Source organism: Bombyx mori, chromosome 11 (genome assembly GCF_030269925.1).
Source record: "Bombyx mori chromosome 11, ASM3026992v2".
Taxonomy (NCBI): Eukaryota; Metazoa; Arthropoda; class Insecta; order Lepidoptera; family Bombycidae; genus Bombyx; species Bombyx mori.
Window position 1 is genome coordinate 127,555 of NC_085117.1, and position 24,189 is coordinate 151,743.

At 43.6% G+C, this 24,189-nt stretch overlaps 1 protein-coding gene across 1 annotated transcript; it reads right to left on the reverse strand.

Annotated features, from left to right (window-relative positions):
• Window positions 1–5,221: 5,221 nt before the first annotated feature.
• LOC101739152 (uncharacterized) lies at window positions 5,222–23,599 on the reverse strand. Its single transcript, XM_062670881.1, has 17 exons — window positions 23,573–23,599; window positions 23,237–23,273; window positions 22,527–22,594; window positions 22,178–22,236; window positions 10,668–10,881; window positions 10,413–10,483; window positions 9,819–9,928; window positions 9,480–9,587; window positions 9,331–9,407; window positions 8,689–8,771; window positions 8,522–8,609; window positions 8,333–8,444; window positions 8,126–8,264; window positions 7,932–8,050; window positions 7,430–7,551; window positions 6,843–6,916; window positions 5,222–6,106 (listed from the first exon to the last, which is right to left on the reverse strand). Exons 3-17 carry the CDS (start codon window positions 22,588–22,590, stop codon window positions 5,927–5,929), a joined length of 1,620 nt encoding a protein of 539 aa, XP_062526865.1. The 5' UTR covers window positions 22,591–22,594; window positions 23,237–23,273; window positions 23,573–23,599; the 3' UTR covers window positions 5,222–5,926.
• Window positions 23,600–24,189: the final 590 nt, after the last annotated feature.

A 24,189-nucleotide genomic window follows, 5' to 3' on the forward strand; every position in this document is an offset into this window, starting at 1 on the left:
AGCTCGTGGGGCTCAAACCTGACGACGTTGCTAACACGAACCCTAGCAAGAGCCGTGCTTCGCAGAATCTACTACCGGATCGGAAACGCGACCCACTGAGAAGATCCGGCGAGAAACTCAGTGGTGTCTGAGTTAATTTACTCGCCGAGCCCTTCGTCGCAATGCGACGGGTTCGCAAAGGACGATGACCGGTGCTTGAGATACCTAAAAGCACCATTCGTGGATCAGGAGGATCGAAAATGACGTGGGATTTATGGCACAATGTTTGATCGCCCACCATTCTCATCCACGTCCGCCCGCCGTCCCGACCGTGTCGACAACGACGAATCAAACGCGACAGAGGAAGCTGATGATATTCAATCTACCGCTGAGCTGGCAACAAAACCATATTGGTTCTTTTTTTTTTTTTAATGCTTAGATGGGTGGACGAGCTCACAGCCCACCTGATGTTAAGTGGTTACTGGAGCCCATAGACATCTACAACGTAGACGCGCCACCCACCTTGTGAGATACAAGTTCTAAAGTCTCAAGTATAGTTACAACGGCTACCCCACCCTTCAAACCGAAACGAATTACTGCTTCACGGCAGAAATAAGCAGCGCGGTGGTACTACCCGTGCGGACTCACAAGAGGTCCTACCACCAGTAAAGTTCCTTTGCGTTAAACTGGCAGAGTGATGAAACATGATAAGTGGGCCCCGTACGAACTGATTTGCGCGACACGCGTTGTCACTGGCGCTAATAAATAGATTCTTTTTGATCGTAAGCGGTCATCGTGATTTATAATAGATTTTTTTAAAGATGTCTGTAAATATATATTACCAAAACGTGCGCGGCTTGAGAACTAAGACAGAAGATATACTTAGGAATATAGCTGTTAATAAATTTGATCTAATAGTATTCACTGAAACTTGGTTAAATTGTAATGTTTTAAGTAGTGAATTTATGGACAAACGTTATGTTGTATATAGGAAGGATCGATCGTGTTCGACGAGCTCCAAGGCAGATGGAGGGGGTGTTATGATCGCAATATCTAAACATATCCCATCTTATAGGCACTTAGGTTGGGAAAGTACTGCTGAAGATCTATGGGTGTCAATCGATATCAAAACTAACAACTTGATCAAGAAAGTTTCTATTTGCGCTGTTTACCTTCCCCCTCCAGTTTCCTTCGAGCACTTGTCTAGTTTTCTGGAAAACTCTACAAATGTTATCGAGCAATCTGATCAAGTGATAATTTTGGGTGATTTTAATTTGAGTCATATTGGTTGGTCTCAAAAGTCGGAAAGCTCTCCATGTAGTGCAATGAATTATGGATCTAAATTGGGACTTTCTCTTATTGATTTCATGTCAGTTAATAATTTATCACAATTTAATAACGTGAATAATGTGGATGGTAAAATATTGGATCTTGTTCTTACTGATTTCAACGGATTGGAAGTTACTGAATCCAATAATGTATTGAGCAAAATCGACCAAAAGCATCCTCCTCTGTTAGTTTCCTTGCCACAACATAGTCCCCATTTCCTCAAACCTATATTGAGACCCCGATACAACTATTTTCGAGCAGATTATAGTCAAATCGTATCCTATTTAATAAATGTTAATTGGAGTGAAAAGTTAGAGGGGTGTCAAAATGTAAATGAAATGACTGACATATTTTATGATTTCATTTATACGGCTATTGATTTATTTACTCCACGAACGAAGCCTGTGTCTACTAAATTTCCCCCATGGTTTACCAACTCTCTAATAAAGACTATTTCCGAGAAAAATAAAGTGAGGTATCGATTTAAGAAATATAAAAATCCGCGCGACCAATTAGAATTTGAGCTCCTTCGAGAGCGTGTTCACAAATTGAGCGAGCAATGTCTTCATGTATATAAGAAGAGGATTGAAGTTGATATTTGTAGGAATCCTAAAAGCTTTTGGCGCTTTATCAAAGATAGACGAAATGGTGAGACCACTGTACCAGCAATTATGTATCAGGGAAACCAGATCGCATCTACCGGACCGCAAATCGCACAGATGTTCGCAAGTTGCTTTTCGTCAGTATTTAACAGAGATTCCCTAGCTGATTATGTAGACTTTTCTTTTAATACAACTCCTGTAAGTCGTATTAACATATCAGAACGTGACATTCAACGCGCAATTAAAAAGCTAGACATGTATAAAGGTGCTGGACCAGATGATATTCCCCCGGTTTTTGTTAGACGTTGCGGCTCTGCTTTGGTTTTACCTTTGTCAATTATCTTCAACAGATCCTTGAATGATGGTGTATTTCCAGACATTTGGAAGAGCTCTAAAGTAGTCCCAGTATTTAAGAAAGGCGCCACAAGCAATGTTAGTAACTACAGACCAATTTCCATACTTTCATGCATTCCAAAGCTCTTCGAGTCACTTGTCTGTCCTTTTATTACACAGCATCTAAATAACTTTATTTCTGAACATCAACACGGGTTTAGAAAAGGCCATTCTGTTGAAACTAATTTAGTCTCATTTACGTCTTACCTCTGCCGAGAAATTGATAGAGGTCTGGAAGTAGATACAATTTATATGGACTTTTCCAGTGCCTTCGATAAGGTCTGTCATTCTCGTTTAATAAATAAATTACGAGGCTTTGGGATTGGTGGGTCGTTGTTGGAATGGTTTCGTTCGTATCTTGCAAAAAGACTCCAGTTTGTAGTGGTGAATGGTCATAAATCACAGGACTACATAGCCATTTCAGGCGTACCACAAGGCTCCCATCTCGGTCCTGTATTGTTTTCGGCTTTTATTAATGATATAACTTCAGAAATACGCGACAGTCAATTTTGTCTTTTTGCTGACGATTTAAAAATATACAGAACAGTTACTTTACCAACAGACTCAGAACTTATACAATGTGATCTAGATAGAATAAATGTATGGTGTAATTTAAATGGAATGACATTAAATACAAAAAAGTCCTATTACATAAAATTCTCTAAAAAACTAATCCCTATGACATCCTGTTATGTACTGAATGGTGACATTCTGCAGCAAGTCAATGAAATTCGAGATTTGGGCGTGATTATGGATAACAAATTAACATTCAAAGCACATATTGATACAATTGTTATTAAAGCTGCCAGAATGCTGGGATTCCTAAAAAGAAATACTAAGGGATTTATGTCCTCAAACACTAAAATAATATTATATAACTCGCTGGTTCGCAGTCAACTTGAGTTCGCATCAGTAGTTTGGGGTCCCCATTACGCTACTTACTCGCAGCGTATTGAGAGCGTACAGCGTGCATTCACTAGGCACTTGGCATTCCATTCTTCTAGCATATCTTACCGTACCACATATGATCTACGTCTTAAACATTTTAAAATGATATCGCTCGGCAACCGTCGTAGAATAATTAATATCATGTTCCTAAAAAAACTAATTTCCGGAAGCATAGATTGTAGCCACTTACTTCAGAAAATCAACTTTAGCGTTCCATACCACTGCCCACGGCATCCTATTACTGAAATTTTCCATATTCCCGCAAGTAGAACAAACCTCCTTAGATATTCCCCTTTATCAAAGATTTGTGGTGAATATAACCAAATATGTGCGTTAATTGACGGCATTGACATTTTTAACGACACGTGTCCTGGTCTCAAAAACAAACTGGTATCCGAGTTCCTTTGCTTATAGTTGATGAGAGAATGTCATTCTGATTACATTGCGCAGTCTGTTCTATGTATTTATATTTTTTGCATTGCCGCGCTCGAGTTTTTTAATTTTTTATAGTTTTATAATTTTTATTTATAATTTTTTACTATATAAATATGTGCATTATTTCTTATTTAGTAATCTGTGAAGTTAGTAGTGTGTGTAGTTAGCTCTTGTTTTGATGTTGTTTTCAAATATATATATTGCTGTAACATGTCATAGTGTGTTATAAGAGATTGCTGTACATGCCTGTAACTGGCTTACATACCAGTACTTAATTTTATATATGTTAATTTTAAGCTTGAATGTTTTGTGTGTATTGCTGTTGGTGTGTCTAAATAAATAAATAAATAAATAAATCGTGTTGGATAGACCTTTATTCGCCACCTAGGCAATGACCCAAACGAATACCTATTCTTAAAAGTCATCACTGTTTCGGATTCTAGTGTTGGTATAATTAATTCATGACAGCTTTTATCAAATGGCATCAGCGTTACTATGCTGTGAGGAACTGGACAATGATGGAGACTCTCGTGAATCTCCAGCCAGTCTCTAAGCTACATAAGCTGGGCTTGGGAGTACTGCCTCATCCCCCTCACCCATCAAACCTTCTGCCGATAAACTCCTATATTTTCCAAAGTTTGGACAACTTCTTGGCAGAGCAAAGATCGCTTACTAAGAGGCAATACAGAATGCCTTTGAAGAGTTTGTTGTCTCCCATACACTTGACTTCTCTAAGATCATGAAAATATGACCAATGCGCTGGTAGAGATGCATCGATACTATGACTGCATATTTTGATTGATAGAAATATATTTATTAAAAAATGGCTTTCATTTTCTGTGTACACGGCATTTTATTACATTCCAATTTCGCAGGTGTAGACCTGATATGTTCACGGACAACATCCATAGTGAAGAAATAACATTGTGTGTAAAATTCAAACTCGCAAAAACTATAATTTGCGTAATTACTGGTAGTAGGACCTCTTGTGAGTCCGCACGGGTGGGTACCACCGCCCTGCCTATTTCTGCCGTGAAGCAGTAATACGTTCCAGTTTGAAGGGTGGGGCAGCCGTTGTAACTATACCGAGACCTTAGAACTTATTTCAAGGTAGGTGGCGCATTTACGTTGTGGATGTCTATGGACTCCAGTAACCCCCTAACGCCAGCAATAAATAAAGAAAACATGTTTCTGACGGAGAGGACTGTTACAAGTGGGGGCCCCCGGCGAGCGAGCCTCCGGGACGGACCGCCTCGTTACTTATTGAGACAATTTAATTGCGATTGAAACCAAATGGGACATGGTCGAGATGAACATCGTTTAAGTGTTATTTATTTAAAATAGAAGAGGCTGAGGTAATACTGCCCCCCCCCCCTCAAGTTAGCGGGTACCGTCGATCGTGGACATCGGCAATGCCAGGGACTTTCTAAGCCTCATTTCACAGCGTTCAGAGGACGCCGTACACTGACCTCCGCCTCCCAGGGCAGGCGGCCCTGTTCTTGTGGGGGGGTCTGAAGAGACTAATGAAACAACACTTCAATGCTTCAACTTTATTTATAATATTAGCACTAGCACCCTGCGCTGTCCGCCAGCCAACCATATTATACAAAACATATTAGACGAGCAAGCAGCTCGCTTGGCGTTAAGCGCAGTCTCATCCCGGCACAGCTCGCGGCGCTGGAGGGCGGATGTTGGCCACTGACAGTCATTGAAGTCGGGTTTGTTGATCCGGACATGTCGACGAGCTCACGGCTCGCTTGATGCGCAGTGGTTACGCGGCTCCCACACTCCTACACCTGACCGGGCGGCTTGCCAGTGCGACCCCGGCTGTGTTTACTTAAGATTTAGTTTCGGCCGCGAGCCGCGCCGGTGTGCCCGCGGACAGCGACATCCACTGACTAAGCATCAGCACTCACTGCGCACACCGACATACTTCAACAAGGATTTAAACATTTCAAACTTTAATGCTCCATTATTATTATTTTGTACAATTACATAATTGATATTAGACTCATTCAAGTGCTCCCGCTATCGACACTGTCAATGGACAGACGTGGTGACGTCAGAGATTGTCCATGCCACTACGTGACGCCCCCCCCCACTCCCCCGCCCCCCAACTCATCAGCCGCGTCGGTTACTCATAATGTTTCCATGATTTCCTCGATTCTCTCGCCCGGCGCGGTCCCGGGGCGCGGGGGCGGGCGCGGGGGGCGGGGGGCACACTACCTGCTAGTGACACATCAGAACGAATAATTATTAGCGACATTGGAGGCGCGGACATCCGACCGTAGGCCCTTGGATTCGAGATTCCTTTTGTCAATCGCATCACTGACGCGGCGCGCGTCCGGCGGCGGGCGCGGGGCGGCCCCCTCGCACAGCCTGCTGCTGTCCACGCGCTCCTTCAACTGCGCGGACTCCTGCTGGAAATATCGGTCTTAGAAACAAGTAGCGTCGTGTTAGCTCTGCAGCGCGGCGCTGTCCCGGGGCGCGGGCAGGACCGCACTTGGCCCCGGGAACAAAGGTGACGTAAATAATTTAAACAAAAAAAAAAGTGCTTGCGTACAAAGTACACATGTCAGAAGTGAAACTTTTTTGGCGAATTAATTTATAAGTCTTGCTTATATTGATACAAATCTAAAACTTTAGATTTCCGAGACTTAGAGGAAGGAAAAAAGGAAGATATGTTCCCGCCAAAAGTCTGTCAAATGTCAATCTCAAGCCTCAGTGTTGACAGTCACGTTATGTTTAGATTTCTAAATTGTGAATGACTAATATTTTGCCAATTGAATTGACTAATTTAATTTCATGCTATTTGGTTAATGTTTCAAATTCTTTTCATTTTTCACAACAAAATTATAAAATATTAGGCTGTATGGTATGATACATTTGCCTTTCCAGTTGGACAAATACAACAACTACTACTGACATTTGACAAGTACTTAATTTCAATAGTAGTTTGACGTCACTTCCGTTCTATACCTGCGTGACGTTCTGTAAAAAATTTACCCTCATGCGCCTAAAGAAGTTTCACTTCAAAAACTTAGTTTTTAGTCTCACGCCTCGAAGAAATAGAGTTCACTTTGTTGATGTCCAAAGGCACACGTGCAGTGTGCACGTCGAGTTGACGAAGGAGAGTGTCAGTACAAGGGCGGGTACCTGCAGCACGATGGCGGCCTCCATCTGCATCAGCCTGTAGTCCGCCGCGCCCCCGGACAGCTCCTCGGCGCCGTCTGCGGGGGACAGGGGCGGGAGATGAGGGCTCGCAATAAACGAACAAACAGGAAGAGTGCACCAGCGGCTCTTGCACAGAGGACGCGCTGTGCGGAGCGGGGGGACACTCCGGGAGCAGTATATAGTGGTCCCGGGTAGACTGGGTTCTCAGTTTCGCATCTCATCTCGGCGTCGAGAAACGGTTTAAGTCCTACTGGGGTCCTCAGCTGGTCGCTCTGAGTCTACATTGGTAGGTAGCAGCACTGCTCTGCCGTGAAGCAGAAATGTGTTTCGGTTTGTAGGGCGGGACAGCTGTTGTACAGCTCGTGAGCGTGCGCGTGTGAGACTCCGACCCCACGCCTCAAGGTCAGTTAGCGATATTCGTCTTGTGATGTTTTCATAGACGGTGAGAAGTACAGTGTAGTCTAGTGATGGGGCATTGTTGAAGTGAAGTAAAGCAATCGTCCCCCACCCCTTCAAAACCCTGCGGAGAAAGAGGGGGGCGGCATGTCGTTATCTGAGCGCGGGCGTACCGTGCTGGGAGTAGAGCGCGGGGCGGCAGTCCCGGAGGGCGGCGGCGGAGCTCTTGAGCGCGGCCACGTGGCGGCGGAGGGACGCCTCCTGCTGGCCCCCCCACGCGCCGCCCGCCTCCGCACTGGCAACAGACACAGGGCACATAACCTCGACACGTTCGCTCTAAAGTACAGCTGTGTATTCAAGCGTATCGTCAGAGTTTTGACCACATTAAGGTGTTCAATACGAGTAAGGAGGCGCCGGTCTAGCCCGCACAGCCCCCGCACTTGGCTGGACAGCATTTATTTTTCGTATAATAGCGCCATCTAGTAGCAGCTGGTGGTTACTAACGATAATCTATCATTATACCATTAGATGGCGCTATAAGATATGTGCTCACTAGATGTCGCCAAACTAAATAGTGTTTAAGAAGCGTCCATCACAGATTCCATTTTGGATCAACAGATGGCGTTGAAATCCAATTTTACTAAGCTAGTTGTATTGTTATTCTACACCACTCACTTGTTATCGTGTTCCAACCACGGCCCCGGCGACAGTAAGGGCTCCCCGATCGTGGCGCACCGCTGCTCCGCGTCGAGTCGCGCCAGCAGCTGCCTCGCCACCAGCTCCGCCGCCTCGCGCTGCAAGGAAGCAGACCGTGGGTGAGGGCGGGGCGGGGCGGGGTGGGGAGGGTTGGGGGCGGGGCGCGCGCGTACCTGGTGTGGCGCGGCGCGGCGCTCGGTCTCGGCCAGCGCCAGCAGCACGTCGTAGGCCTCCACGGTGCGGTCGGCGGCCCGCAGCGCCGCGCACAGCTGCACTACCCAGGACTCCTGCACGCTGCAGAACGTGTACAGCCTGCGAGACGACACGAGCGTTAGAGAGCAGCGGGAGGGGGGCGGGGGCGTGTGCAGCGGTCCGCGCACCTGTGCACCACGTCGGTGGCCTGCTCCAGCGCCGCCTGGGTCACAGCGTTGTCCGCCTCCAGCTTGCGGCAGTGAGCTTTTAAGGCTTCCACGCTGGCGGACAGAGCTTCGCCTGCAACAAAGTTATCATGAGATGCGGTCGCTCGCAGCAGCCCGGGGCGCCGGAGGCTGCCGAGGCGGTCCACTCACCGTCGTTGCCGGCCGCGACGAGCGCCTCCCGGAGGTCGGCCTGCGCGCACACGTCCTGCGCCAGCCGCTCCGCCTCCAGCGACCACGCCTGGACCGAGACGACAAGACAGATCAGTACACACATGGGGACCCCTCACTGGCAGCCAGCTGTGATGCTGTCCACTGACCTCGTCCGTGCTGGGGTCGCGCGAGTCCGCCGTCCGCAGCCGGACGCGCGAGGCCAGCTTGGCTCGTCTCGTCTCCGATCGACCTGCGATACACATTTCGAATGACGTCATTTTAGGCTAAAATGAACCGGCGCACTACTGCACAACGACTAGCCACGTGGGACGACGTGCTCTATGACGTGTTAATAAATAAAAATGTACTTATTTCCTAAGCTGGTAGCCTTGAGAGGCTATTTCAGCGTAACGTTAACTAGTAGGTGAGCTCACGGGGCTCAAACTTGATGACGTTGTTAACACTGGCCCTAGCAAGAGCAGTGCTTCGCAGAATCTACCGCCGGATCGGAAACGCGACCCACTGAGAAGATCCGGCGAGAAACTCAGTGGGCTGTGTCTGCGAGTTATTTATTTGTTAATATATGATATATCTATTACATGACGTGTCAGCTCGTTTGTCCGGAATGTACTCAGAAACTAACTATCTGATTTAATTAATATTTTTTCAAAACGTGTGTTTTGTCCGAACTTAAAAGATAGGATGGTTTTTATCTCAATTCACAATCACATTATTTTTATATATATATTTTTTGTTAAAACAGTTAAACATATATGTCAATGTGTGTCTAGTGTCGTCGCTGTACTGACCGCGCGAGGCCGGGGAGCCGCGCTGCCGCTCGCAGCTGTCGCCGGCGCTCCGGGGCTGGCGCGCCGCCCGGCAGCACCTGCGGACCACACCCGAGGTTACCACGGTCCCCGCGCCGCCCCCCCACCGTCCCCCGCCCGCGCTCCCTCACCTGGCCGTGGTCAGACACAGCTCGGAGTCCCTCTCGGAGAGGTTCAGACTGGTGTCGCAGTCCGTGACCTGCTGCGATGACGTCACCTCTATCGTCGGGTTGCACGGCCTGTAACCAATACATATATAGTTACAAGTGCGGGCCCCCTGTATGTCGGTAGCATCACCGCCACAGATCACTTGTCGTTTCGCACTCTACCTTCTCCCTTACTTGTTGACCCCCATTACCCCCCCCCCCCCCCTACCGCTAGAAGCCATCGCTTATCCCGTTTCTAGTTTATAACAATTCCGTTACGAAGTTGCGCCCGAAGCCTCACCAGAGCTCGACACATCAACTGACCTGCTGTGGTCGTCTCCGCTCGCGTCGGTCGCGTCATCAGGCGCGTCCCCGGCGGTCGGTCCCCGCGGCGCCGGGAGCTCGGCTGGACTCGCCAACGAGGAGGTGTCGTTCTGAAAATTCCATATTCCAAGAAGTTGTCACTCAATGTGCTGTGTCGGAGCGAGGTTCGTTACCGGCTCGCGTCGAGGAGTCCCCGGGCCGCGCCCTCCACAAGCGACCCGTCAAGGTTAGAGGATTTACGACCTGACGTTCAACTGACAGTCTGCGAGTGCCCCTGTGTTGTTCTCCGTGTAGGATGCCAGCGCTGACCGGTGAGAGCAGTGGCCCCGTGGCCCAGAAGTTGTGAAGTGTAATTTAAGACTACCTACATATTAGTGGCGACATACAGTAGTACCTATCTGTAGGCTTCGGTGCACTTAACAAAAAATATAGCCCATCGTTTAAGACGAACGGCCAAATATGAAAGCAGATATAGGATAGATAAAGCCCACGGAGTTTCGCACCGGATCTTCTGTTCTCGAGGTTACCAGCTTTTGGGAGGGGGAAAAAGGATGTATAAAAATCATGCTTGACACAGATCTCCCCCTAGTTCACCTGCTCGGTCCTGGACGGATCCGCGTCGTTGTCCAGCTCCTCCGCCGGCTGCGTGGTCGACTCGCACTCGTCTGGAAACGTCACATACTTTATAACTCATGTATTAGGAAAGGTGATTGCGGTGGAGAGATTTAACGAGTTACCAATAATTAAGATGGTTGATGCCCTTTTTTTTTTTTGATGGTTGATGCCCTGCCTTTCAAAACTACTGACAGGGGCAAACGTAGCCGAGCGCGGCTAAGAGAAGCATCGAACCTGAGCCATCCTCTTCTGGTATCGCTCTGGCCTGTTTATCGGCTCTCCTGCGCACCAGTTCAGCTATGACCCCGTGTAGTTCAGCCAGCCTTGCATCGTGAGCTCGGGCCGCGGTGGCCGCACGTTGTCTTTCCGCCGCCAATGCTCTGGCGAGGGCGTCTCTTTCTGCTTTCAGAGCCGTCACGTCATCTCTTGCCGTGCTCTGTGTTGCCACCTGTAATAACGGTTTTGAACATAAATGGTCTGAGTTCTGGACCGCAGACTAACCTCTATTGCAATAATATACCGTCTAAGTAAAGGTGCAAGGGCGTTAGAAGCAGTTATATAGATAATAATTCGGACTGCTGTTATCTGTGACATCATTTGGAGCTAAAACAATGATGGAAGTGGAATTGTAATCGTGGATTATGCCGTTTTATGTCAACCTACCATCAAACCGTTTTGACCGGGAATCGGTGCTGCAGTAACCGGCCGAAGACTGGAGTACCTCCAGGAGGATTCTCTAGAGATCTCCTCATCACCGACGTTAGGGCAGCAAAGATACCAACTCCTGCTGCGTCTGACGACCGAACTGCTTTCCAGTTGCGTCAACGGGAGTCTTCCTACTACTTCTAACTCGGCTAGAAGAGGCTCCTTCTCTTTGGGCTCCGGCATCGGAAAGGTGCCAGCTGTTGAGTAGGTCTCCTCGATTTTTCTCGAACTTTCCGGCGTAGTGTATTCCGGTAGACTCCATTGCCGACCCACTTCGACCAGCCTCGGGGCTTCCATGACATTCCGCTGGGGAACAATCTCGCAGATTTCGCTTGTCTCTTGACGCTGTTCCGGTACATCCTCGAGTGGTTTCTGCCTTTTGAGCTTCTCCAGGTCTCCATAGTAATATGCGGTGGAGCGTGAGAGCTCCCCGCCTTGGCTTCTGGTTCCGTCCACGGTTCGTATTTTTATGCGATACTTAGATGACGTTTTAGTCACATCTTGACCAAATTGTTTTCATGTGTTATCGGAACATTACGTTAAATTTCGTTTCCTAAACACATTTGACTGTGGCCTAAAGGATAAATAATAATTATGATACACTCCTTTTATCCTCCTCCTATTGCGGACCGTCTCACTGATAAATCTAACCACAAAGACGCGTCGTGATACTTGAAGGCAAGAGAATACATTATAAAATTATAATTGTCTATCAATGTTATTTGCAGTTTATTTTACTCATTCGAAGATCATATAAAGCATTTCATTCGGTCTTTGGGAGCCGTAGACATAATTTTTAAGGGGATAATTTCCCGTTAAATATTTGTTAAAAAAATAATTCTACGGAAAAGGATAAGGTGGTGCAGTCCCTGGACGACACTGACTCACATGATCACCTCACTTACCAAAGAACTAGTACGAAGATCAGATATCCGGGCGCGCCGCTATCGGGGCCGCGGACACTACCGGCGGCTCCGAAACAATCGGATTTGGTCAACGTTTCCATAATTGTAACAAACGACTGACTCACACACATAGAATGGCGACGCACTTATAATACAAATGTCGCATCGTACAACTGAGATCCTAATATGAGACTGCTAGTATCGTTTTATCATCGATCAATTCGTTTCTTTGGCAGCTCGAGGTTAGATCTAATAACCTTTGCATTAGACACCTTCAGCTCTAACACTAGGAGCAGGCTTAGGGACCTCGGTAACCGTACTCGTCGAACTCGATAAAGAGTTCGACGTGCAACCTAGCCCATGCATCAGCCCGCTGAGTTTCTCGCCGGATCTTCTCAGCGGGTCGCGATTCCGATCCGGTAGTAAATTCATTCGAGTTGTTAGGTCTCCTTCGCTGTTAGCCAATCCCACCCCTCCTGGTTGAGCCTTTGCTCGCCCACCTGTCCTGGAATTGGAATGGCCTCCGTGCCACCAGTAATCCTTCAATTCCGTGATCTCTGAAGGATCGTGAAAAAAAATTCGGTATCCTGTTTTGTAGTTCACAGTAGCAAATCAGTTCACGGCTCCGCTTATATTAAGCGATAGCGGAAGTCGGTGGACCGCATGGTGTGCCCGTCCTCCACCCATGGGGGCGAGAGGTCACAGTTTCTATAGTACTGCAAAGTGTTTGTATGGTGATATTAAAAACGAAATTAGACCTTTTTGTTGCTGACCCTCCGGAAATACACCGGCGCACACAAGCGGACTCTGTCCACGTTAGTAAAAGAGCGGGCAAATTCAAATCGCTATCTCTTATGAAAAATACCGAGACCTACTCCTGTGTACATTTACGCGACCCGCCCACTGAGGGTAGCGTGACCTTCAATAGTACAATTCTTTTGTTACGCTAATAGTTCAACTAGCTCACGGCCCGGATGGTGTTAAACGAGTTACTGGCGATAAGACTCTTGTGAGTCTGCGCGGGTAGGCACCAACCACACCCTGCCTATTTCTGCCGTGAAGCAGTAATGCGTTTCGGTTTGAAGGGTGGGGCAGCCGTTGTAACTATACTGAGACCTTAGAACTTATATCTCAAGATGGGTGGCGCATTTACGTTGTTGATGTCTATGGGCTCCTGTAACCACTTAACATCAGGTGGGCTGTGAGCTCGTCCACCCGTCTAAGCAATAAAAAAAACTAAAGATGAATGACTGTTTGTGTGTTTCTTTGGATATTAATAGTTGTATTTAAAATACTTCCTTATACTAAGCTATGTATTTAAGACTTATTTTGTTTGACTTTATTTTTCTGTAACATAATTATTCAAACTCGAGCATACTATGGCTTTATGGTAGAAATAGGATGAGGTTGCCTTCCCTGGCGGGTTCGCAATATGCCGACGGAACCTTCATCTTATGAGTTTTTTCTGTATTCATTATTAACAATAAGTATAATTTAATAAGTCGACCCCGTGTCTACTGTCTACAACTTAAACACCAAGCCGTGACGTCATCGAACCCAAATCAATACTTCAAATTGAACTAATGAATCAAGGTCAGCAGACGTTCGCGGAATATTCGCACTTAGCTACGTGAACTTAAACATGAGATTCGTTTAAACGCAGCGACAATACTGTCTGGATTCTTTATCGGAAGACCAAGGATGTAAGTGCGAAAAATAATTTGAAAGAAAACAGCTTTTATGCTAAAGCACTAAGATATTATTTTGTATGTCCGCAATTTAATTACGTTGTATTGGTTGTTAAGTGATACTAATTTGTAGCAGTATATTGAACATTTCAATTCAATTCAAGAATATTTATACTTTATTCCTAACAAATTTAAGGTTATTTTAGTATGGTTGTACATATGTCGTTTTAGTTTTGAACCAAGTGATTTTTGAGTAGCGAGCGTAGTTCCAATTTTGAAAAGCGAATTAAATGAAAAGCTACTTTATTATAAGGTTGAATAGCTACTTATCACGACTTCCATTGGATGATACTACCGCGGTGTGTGTGCGTGTGTGTGTGTGTGAGTTTGTATAGAGATGCGACTCTACCGGGATTCAAATTCCGGAGACGGCCACCGTTTTTCTTTTCAAAGTAAATTCCAGGTGATTAATCGATATTTACGAACGACTTCCAAGATGAATGTATATAATCATGTTCTAGTTCTAGAGCTGCAGTATTGTAATAGTTATGTTAGTGCGCCGGATGGAAACGGGATTGGCTATCACTCAAAATCTAACTCCGTCTCGCTCGGTAGCTCATTCAGGCGATATTCGTCCAACATCTTCGACCAGGCCAGGAACTACAGATGTGGAATCCTGGATGCAACCGTCCTCGCATTCCTCGGCAGACATTATGCCCTGCGATCTGTAAGTGTGACCGCCGACAGTTATTATAGCCTAGTTCTGCTGCTACTGAACTCCACTGCTTATAACAGTACACTGGCCGATGTCGCCAGCAGTATGTATGTATGCAGTAGCCGCAGCTGCCCCTTGAAGGGCGTTCAATATGGTTTCCTTGGAGATGCTGAAGTTTTTATGTGATGCTATATACGTACTGTTCACTTGGTATCTGGCGCACCGTTCACATCACGCCTTCTATCCATGTAAATAGTGGATTACGTGGATGATGCGACGTTGTGACCACAGTTTCGGCGCTGGCCGGAATACCGAGAACTCAGTAAAACTATAAGCCGCTTTAAGGAAGCTTTAAACAATTATTAAAGAATAATATGTTTTTCCCGCTCCCCCTGCCAGCGTCGGACCGGCAACAGTTCGTAAACCATTACAACATTCAAGGCTCATCTAATTATCTTTCCAAGGTTTCTAATGAAGTCATTTTCTTTAATGCTCAATACACGGGAATTCCTCGAAATCTTTTGTTATTCCCGGGATCACCAAAGCCGCGGAATTGAGAAGCCCTAATTTTGACACAACGAGACCGATTTCTTCTGACAAACTCACAGCCCTCCGTTAAGTGAACTCCGAAACCTTTGTGACATGTAACTATACTGAGACCTTAGAACTTAAATCTCAAGGTGGATGGCGCATTTACGTTGTAGATGTCTATGGGTCCAGTAACCACCTTAACACCAGGTGGGCTGTGAGGTCGTCCAACCAATTAAGCATTAAAAACATATTTGGTCGAAGAACGCAGCGGCTGTCTCATGCGAAACTACATCGCGGTAACAACAATAACACAAACAACGATATACATTTGTATACAATTGTTTGTTTATAAAATTGATTTAAAACTGAATCGATTTGTAATTAAATAGGCCTCAAGTGGAAGGGATGAGTTATTATGAACCTAAACTCGAATGAAGCAGTCCGCTTGATCGTTAGCGGCCGTATTGGTAACACGACTCTAATTCCCGGCTCATACAAGCACATTGCTCAATTTGAAATTCTTTATGAACTGGGTCGGTCGTGGAATCTTACGTCATTATGTGCGGAGTGAGTCACGCGTCTTGTATGCAGATAATTTTCATGACGGCAAACGTTCTATGATCTAATTAGTTGGGGCAAGCGAGAGGCATCGGTCCGTGCCCACACGTGGCCCAGAGGATAAGACGCCCGCTGTGTTTGCATCGAGCGACGGGACTACACCCATTCCAGATCTCGTGGACCGAATGGTAAACAGTCGACGTCGCCCTAAACACGTGATTACGGATCCTCCCGATCCATTAACGGTGCTTTTAGGTACATCAAGCACCGGTCACCGTTCTCGTCGAACCTGTCGCTCACACCCACCCACAGCAACAGCCCACTGAGTTTCTCGCCGGATCTTCTCAGTGGGTCGCGTTTCCGATACGGTTGTAAATACTGATTCCGGTAGTTAGAGCCCCGAGAGCTCACCTTCTCGTTAGGTTACGCTGACATAGCCACTCAAAGCTACCAGCTTAAGTAAAAAAAGGGACTATACCGGACTTCGAATCCCGCAGACAGATGCCAATTTCTGTAATGAAGTTCATCCCTAGTCTCTCTAATAATTTAAAAGTCATCAACCGCTAATATTGTGATGCGTAATTACTATTAATTTCGTTTTTAACTAAGACTATGAACCATATCGACCTAAAAACCGGGGCACGAAGTTCCGTTTTCATTTAAAATTAAGATATCTAAGTGAAAAATAATCGTTGACAAAATAAATAAAAAACTAATATCCTATTTCCTAGCCCTTTTTCTTAGATAACATTAAATAGGTAGTTTTGATTTATTTATTTTTTACCACATAAGCTAATAGGGTCAAGTTACCAAATATTTGTTGTAAAATACTAGATACGAACATTTTCCACTGATACATTTAGAAATAACAAATTACAAGAATGTATAATCATTATCTCTATTCCCATTAGTCTCAAAATAGCTTACTCTGTCACTTTAATGAGGAAAAAATAATAATAAAAATATTCTGGCTGCATCATTAAGTGCATCCTTTGCCATCACGGGAAGGAAAGAAAAACTGTTCACGCCAAAAAAGGAGCAAATTGCTGTGACGTCACGGTGCAATAAAGTGGGTCACGGTACCGTTGAACGATCTCACAAACACTTCACCCTTATACGAATGTAGTAAGATCTATTTTCATTTAACAAAATTCGATGCAACCAATATTATATTATTAGACGACCTAGAAAACCTTATTCCCAAATGATAAAGGCTATTTTCCTCTGAATATTAAATGTAGTTCAGACAGTTGGTAATTTTATTGGTCAGGTCATAAGGTCGAGTTTCGTAAAGCAATTAATGTGTCTGTTCTAAAACGTTCGGAATTGGAACGCTCGTATTTCCCGGAGGAAGAGACTTGACTAATATGCGCTTCAAAATAGAGTTACTTTATTTCTCGGACTTTAAGTCTGAATTTAATTGTTCAAAACGATGTTATATTATATTTTTTGTAAGTTAACATTCTTCCGTTTCTTTCTAAGATACGGGTTAATTAGTAAGAGTGATAGAGACACATTTTATTGTAGCGTGTATTTGTTTATTTACGTCATGTATAAGTATAATTCAATTTGTATTCGATTTTTAAATTGAATGCTTTATGCAGTTTTTATTTTAAAAGTTTTGTGCCTAGTAGTTTTAAATAGGTAATAGAACACTGGAATATTTTTATTAAAAACTTTTTAGTGCTGAAATCCAAGTAATTTTGGCGGGAATCGTTTATAAATTTTTGGTTTAGTGTAGGTCGGCCGAAATATGACTGATGTAAGATTCACTCCGACGGGAAGCTTTACTGTCGTACGCCGCGTGTACCATATCTCAAAATTGTTCTTTCAAACATGCTTAAAAAAATAGCTAGATATCACTTTGTTGTGTTTTATGTAACTTTCGCATATCATTTAAATTAGTACATCATTACCTCAGTCGCTATTCAGATTTGAGCAGTCTTTACAAATCTAAATACTTAGTAGCTTAAAAGCTATCCTCTTCGTTAGTGCTAATAGAATCAAACTATCTCCCTATTGCTTATCTATATATAAAAAAACGACATCAGCCGTAGTTCCAAACGCCGAATGATTCGATAATGCCTTTATTAGCATTAACTGAGATGAAACAGGTTGAGATGTTCATGGACTCCTTTTTCATTAGGACGCTGGCGAATTTACGGATATCCGGTCGAGAGGGTCAACAGACCGGGTTATGTCGGACTCTGGCACCTTCAGAGAAGTAGGGGAAGAAGAGAAAGACCGGGGTCCGCCTCCTCCTCCAATTCGTCCCAGCAGACTGCGCCTTAAGCCAACGGGTCGCGCTAATTGAGTGAGTGAGTTAGGAAACATCAACATTGTGGCTAAACAACGCGTTGTTATCTCACTGAGCGAACATCTGTTATATTAGATTACATAGGTACTTATGAATGTGGCGGATCCTTTGTTAGTGACGTAACGAATGCTCATTTTAGTACAGCTACGTGAGCAGCTGTGAGCCACGGTGACTATTCAGTCACTATTGGCTATTACTGGTGGTAGGACCGCTTGTGAGTCCGCGCGGGTAGGTACCACCACCCCGCCTATTTCTGCCGTGAAGCAGTAATGCGTTTCGGTTTGAAAGGCGGGGCAGCCGTTGTAACTATACTGAGACCTTAGAACTTATATCTCCAGGTAGGTGGCGCATTTACTTTGTATATGTCTATGGGCTCCAGTAACCACTTAACACCAGGTGGGCTGTGAGCTCGTCCACTCATCTAAGAAAAAAACATGTGGTTTTAAGAGTTATTAATTGGACATACATAATTACTTTAATAACGTCACTTTTCCAGCAATTGTAATGAGTAGCTTTCAATGAATAAAGTCAGTGTAAAGCAGAAAGTGTATCTATTACAAAGTACCCGCGGAGAGTCGTCGTAACAGTGCGCCTACAGTTCGGGGTAATTACAGCTCCAGTGGACCGAGTGTCTGAACATATGGGAGCTTATCTTGAAATCGCAAATACGATCCAAGTTCTCACTGTACCTCTTATATTCCATCACAGACATATTACCCGGAAAAGTGATAATTGTTGGGGTAAATATGTTCTTGATTGGAGACCGCGAATCGGCAAATGCAGGGCAAAACGCCTTCAGACTCTGTGCAATGACGATCTACATAGGGAAGTGGACAACAGCGCGACGAGAGAAGCCGAGGGTCATGTTCAGTGGCGTGCAGTAGCAGTGGACTGCTATAGGCTGACATACGACAGCTATTTATGCCGCACAGAAATCCGATCTTGGAGGTCGGCCCTTAAAACTACTTTTGGTCAGAGCCGGGGGACCAGTCGCGGCCGCTGACATCAAGACGCATCCCCGGTACCCGTTTGAAGAGAGATACGCACACAATCCATTGCGGAGTCAGTGCGCAGGTACAGTGTTCTCCGGAGACGTCAATGGACGCATCGGCACTGTGATTCGCGCTCTCACCTTTATACTATGGAGGGTAGAAGAAGCATCTTGTATAGAGGGAAAGTTGAAGTGTCCATCTGTAAACAGCGTGTTGTTGTTGGAAGACTCACCGAAATAGCGCTAGTTTAGGAAGTGGGAATGATGTGAATATAGCAGTTTTGAATAGTGTGAAGTGTGCCGTGTTGAACAACTTAATGTTTTTCGAGCCTTTTGTAGGTACCTCAAATATAAACAGTATTTAAAATCTCAACTGTTTATTTTATTACTATTGAAGTAGGAAGTGTTTCTTTCGTTCTTAATTTAATATCCTACTCTAATAGTTTATGGTGCTGTTTGCAAAATCCTTCCACTTGCTACTGTGGCGCCACCTTATTGGATCAGATGACACGTTTTAATACACTGAGATGACGCTACTTCTTCTACCCTCCACACCGAATATAATTTTTAGGCAATTCTATTGAGTAATCACACCGTGGTTACAGTTGTCTGTCGGAGAAGCAGTTGAAGTTAGGTTTACGCCTCTCGAAGACCGGAGGAAATGCTGTATGTTATACAACTTAACGAATTTCGTAAAACAGTTTATAGAATGCACACATTGCCAACTGAGTTTGTCGCCGGATCTTCTCGGTGGGTCGCGATTCCGATCCGGTGGTAACTGCTCTTAGGCTACCGGCGAATAAGTAGGAAAAAAAAGCATACATTCCAAGCCTCATGTACTTTTATTCCTATCTAATTGCCAGTAGCTTCGAGATGCTGCTAAGAGCAACGGCAGTGCTTCGCTGAACCACCCACCCGCGACCCAGTTAGAAGATCCAGCGAGATACTCAATGTGTCTACGTAATGTTGTGAATGATCTAAAGATTTGAACTTACGAAACCCTAACAAGGTTATCGCATATTTTCAGAAGGAATCCCAATAAATTAGTTGCAACAAGTAGGTACATTCGTTCATGGCGCTATGACTACAACGCAATTCTTGTTACATTTTCGGTTCGTAATCTTTTGATGAGAGTTAAAAAGCTTGGTAACTTGGTTCCGCTACAATCCACGGAACGTGAAGTTGTTAATAACATTAGCGACTATACGAACACTAACAAATATAACAATGTAGCGAAATACTATCGTAGAATGTGTGTACCGTAATTATTATTTATTTAGCTTTATTTAGCACTAATCGGATAGTTCAATAATAAGATTGTTAAGTTTTCGTAATGTCGACGATTGTAAAACGAACAAAACCAAACGCGAGCAACAATTAGCACCGGATCAAAAGAAAAAAAACAACTATAAAATATTACACCTTTCCCAAACTACCAACTAAACACTCAAAGGCCACACAAGGAAACACAGCTAGGACACTTTCCCCGCACTGCACACTGTTATTCACACGTTTATGCACTTAAACAAGTTAGGATGTGAGTTTTTAATGTTTTTTTACGCGAATTAAATGTTTTATTCGTGTTTTTTTTGTTTATTTTGATGATGGAGTCGCGAGCGCTGCAGCTGTGTGACGTAGGCCGGCGCGCTATGGCGTAATGTCAGTGTTGTCTGGTTCGGAATAAAATTTGCCGAGTTCTTTTCGGGATAGAAAGATCACGTATGAAAGTTTGATTGGTCTTAAAAAAACCAGGAACGTGACTATATCTATGCTAGTTCTTTACTATAGATACTTGATCTCGAAGTTTTTTATCATATTAATCAAAAGCAGACGAGCCTGCAGCTAGCTCGATCGACAGCAACAAAAACATCTTTTTCTCCACCTTATCCCACTAGGTGGAGCCCGCACAGCTAATTTTTCTCTTCCATTCTCTTCTATCAGCCGTCATCTCAACACTCACTCCTCTCTCTCTCATATCGTCTTTTACACACTTCATCCAGGTCTTTATCGGTCGACCTCTTCCCCCTCTACCTTGCACTACCATTTCCATACATGTCCTAGGCACATGCATCTTCTCTCTACGCACCACATGTCCATACCACGCTAACCATCCGCTCTTTAATTTGTAGATTACCGAGGCTACTTTCACACTTCCTCTGATATACTCGTTCTTTATATTGTCCATTCTTGTCACTCCACACATCCATCTCTACATTCGCATCTCTGTCGCATGCACTCCTCAACAAAAACTAAAAAGTTTCATATAAATGTGGTGTCCTTGGACATCAGGAAAACCGTTACCCATGATTAATATAAAATTAAGATTGTATAAAATTTTAGGGGAGAACCCTTAAAATTCGGTATTTTGTTAAAGTTGGTAACATTCAAATAAATGTCAAATGGCCACCAATCCCTAACTAAGATACAAAAAGTCACTGGAGTTAAAATTTTGTTTAATGACCTCGTTTTGATTGTTGTCTCTTTCAATTTTTATCCTAAAAGATAATCCGAAATATTACAGACTCGATTTTTTTTGTCTTAATTGGTTTTTTTACTAATATTACGTTCTGAAATGATCTTTTATTTTGTTATGCCAACATATTTCGAGGTCACTTTAGTGAGAATAAAGTGAGATTCTTAACATTAGTTAGGCATTGGAATATACATACCTACATGTAGCATATATGAGCCAGTTATAAATAAATATTTATACTTCCTTGTATTTCCTTATGAACACACTTGTGGCTTAGTGAGATTTGGCGTAGGAATGTGGGTTCGAATTCACTGATGGAACACGAAATTTCAAGTCGTATTTTAACGATGTTAGGGCAAACCAGTTGACGGTTCAACTGGATTTAAGTGATTAATAGAGGCAGAAGCTCAAGAACTACACTATTCATGTTGTACCAAGCAATCGTGACTTCAATCTTAATTTTTTTTTTTTTTTTTTTTATTTACTAACAATCACGCCACGTTAACTGGTCCCGTGATAAGTTCGTAAAGAACTTGTGTTACAGGTACCAGATAACGGATATAAATGTAAGATTTTTATTATACACATACATATATCCAATAGACATCCATAACCCTGGAAAAGACACTTATATTTATCACACAAATATCTTCCCTTGGCGGGATTCGAACCCGCGACCCCCTTGTGTAGTGACCATGTCACTTACCACTACACCAGACGGCCGTTATTATGTCTATGGCCTTAGATTACCACTTAACACCGTTTGGACCGTTAGCACGTCTACCCAACACATAGAGAGCCTAACACTACGCTATCAGTAAGTAATTGTTAACTTTGAAACATAAAGAGCCTATTTCTTACCTCTTCAACTTGACTAAGTGAAGATCTGCTCTCCCAGTCATCCCAAGTGTCGCGTTCACCTAAAACGTAAAGAATGCTCACGACCGAATGTGTGATGTAGTGTGAATTTACCTATCGTTAAGTGAATTCAAAGGATAAAACCCACACCATAAATGCCCATAACGTTACTTCAGTCATGAGGTTTAAGTCTCAAAATTTTTATAGTACTACAGGTCCTACCCTTCCAACAAAAGCGCATCACTGCTTCTCCACTGAAATAGATCTGAAGTTACCTAACTGTGCAGGCTCAAAAGGCCCCTTGCCAACAACTTTTCAGGGGCCAGAATGTGTTTAAAATAAATCCACTTACAATAGCTGGTGTCACTGCTGGCCCCAAGACTCCTTCGATGCAGTGGAACGCCTACTGACATCATGGACCTTAAAAAGAAATACCTAAAAAGTATAAACCAATAGGAAAAAACCAATAACAAAACTGCAGATATCATTTTGAGGTCACAGCCTTACTAATGATAAAATGAAGTGCTAAAAGCCTTCATTAACTTATCTTTGAAGCCTTCCAGCAGATATAGGCAAGGCCATACACACCCTGAACTTGCACAAGTCAAAACAACTGTTCAAAGTTTTAATCCTCGCCAAATAAAATACATGTAAATGCCTAGAAATATCAAGGTAATGAAGCAAATTGACTTAAGAATGAAGCTGTGAACCTTTCTTCAGACATGAGGTGTATTGGCTCTTCAGTTGTATATATCTGACCACCTATCAGACAAGCACTACTGGTTCGCGGTATACGCATGCAAAGTGGTGATACCTACCAATGCGGGCTCTCGAGCGTAATAAATACTACCAGTAAATATACGTAAAAAAAATATTATTTAATCTCTTATTTAAGATAGGAATTAGGGAGACATTGAGGTAGAGAAGATCCTAAGAGTCCCAGGTCGTCTGATCGCATTTTCATAAACATTTTAAATTTAAATTAACATTTAGTACATAGTGCAACTAGTAAGTGCGTAAAGCGTAAATTTGAAGATTATTAATTATCATTTAAACACTCACCTGACGCCTTTATGTATTAAACACAAAGCATAAAGAACTGCAACATGTATTTTTAGTTAAAACTTATTCTACTTTTACAATGTTTAGCTTATTTTTAAACCCTAAAATAGCTATTTTAGCGGCTCACACGCCCACAAGAAAACCAAAACTGTAAACCCTAAATGTATCAAAGAACTCATTCAATATACAAACGTGTGCTTAATAAAGGTATCTTAATTCATAACTTCGATTATTTTCCTGAAAATTATTCTGAAAATCACTGAAATAACTTAGATAAAGAAACCACCATTTTCTAACTGCTAATACATTTAATCTTGAGAATAGCTTATTACGTACGGAATAAAGTTGAAATTTGATAATATTTTGTGAATGACAGTCGTGCGAAGAGTTCAACGCCCTTTGAAACGTCAAATCGATGTGTTTATTCCAGAGACAAGTACGAGAATATTTTTAGCTTGAATTGTACCTAGTTATGATTGGCAGCCATGGAGTTAATAAGTTAGAATAGTAACTCTATGTTGGCAGCAGATCGGAATTGCGTGCCCATTCACAAATTAACCCAGTTTGATGAGAGACACATCATAACACTTGGGGATGCATCAGAGTCTCTCCATCAGGAGAGATTGATTTGATTCTAGCGTTAAGTAACAACTGGACGAAACGATCTTAGGAATTTCACTGTATGAGAAATCCAAATCAGGCCTGTCACACACTTAAATGGCCGCTGATAAGTTTTAACGCCTATAGGAAAAACCACAGATAAATATGATAGCCTTGTTTGTGTAGGGATTACTGATCGTGATTTTTATACAATATCTAACTTCGATTCTTCATTGCTTCAGGTTTTTAATTAAGATATTTGACATTGAGCATTTGAGCCGAGACGAAAATGACGGGGTCAGCTCTCGTCGCGTACAACTGAGGACTATAACAGGTTGATAAACATGATGACG

Coding starts and splice junctions, on each gene's coding strand:
- LOC101739152 (XM_062670881.1), bottom strand. CDS start 22,590: ATGATGTCAGTAGGCGTTCCACTGCATCGAAGGAGTCTTGGGGCCAGC. Junction 8,265..8,332: donor GCCACCGACGTGGTGCACAG/GTGCGCGGACCG, acceptor GTCGTCTCGCAG/GCTGTACACGTTCTGCAGCG. Junction 6,917..7,429: donor CGCGCTCTACTCCCAGCACG/GTACGCCCGCGC, acceptor TGTCCCCCGCAG/ACGGCGCCGAGGAGCTGTCC.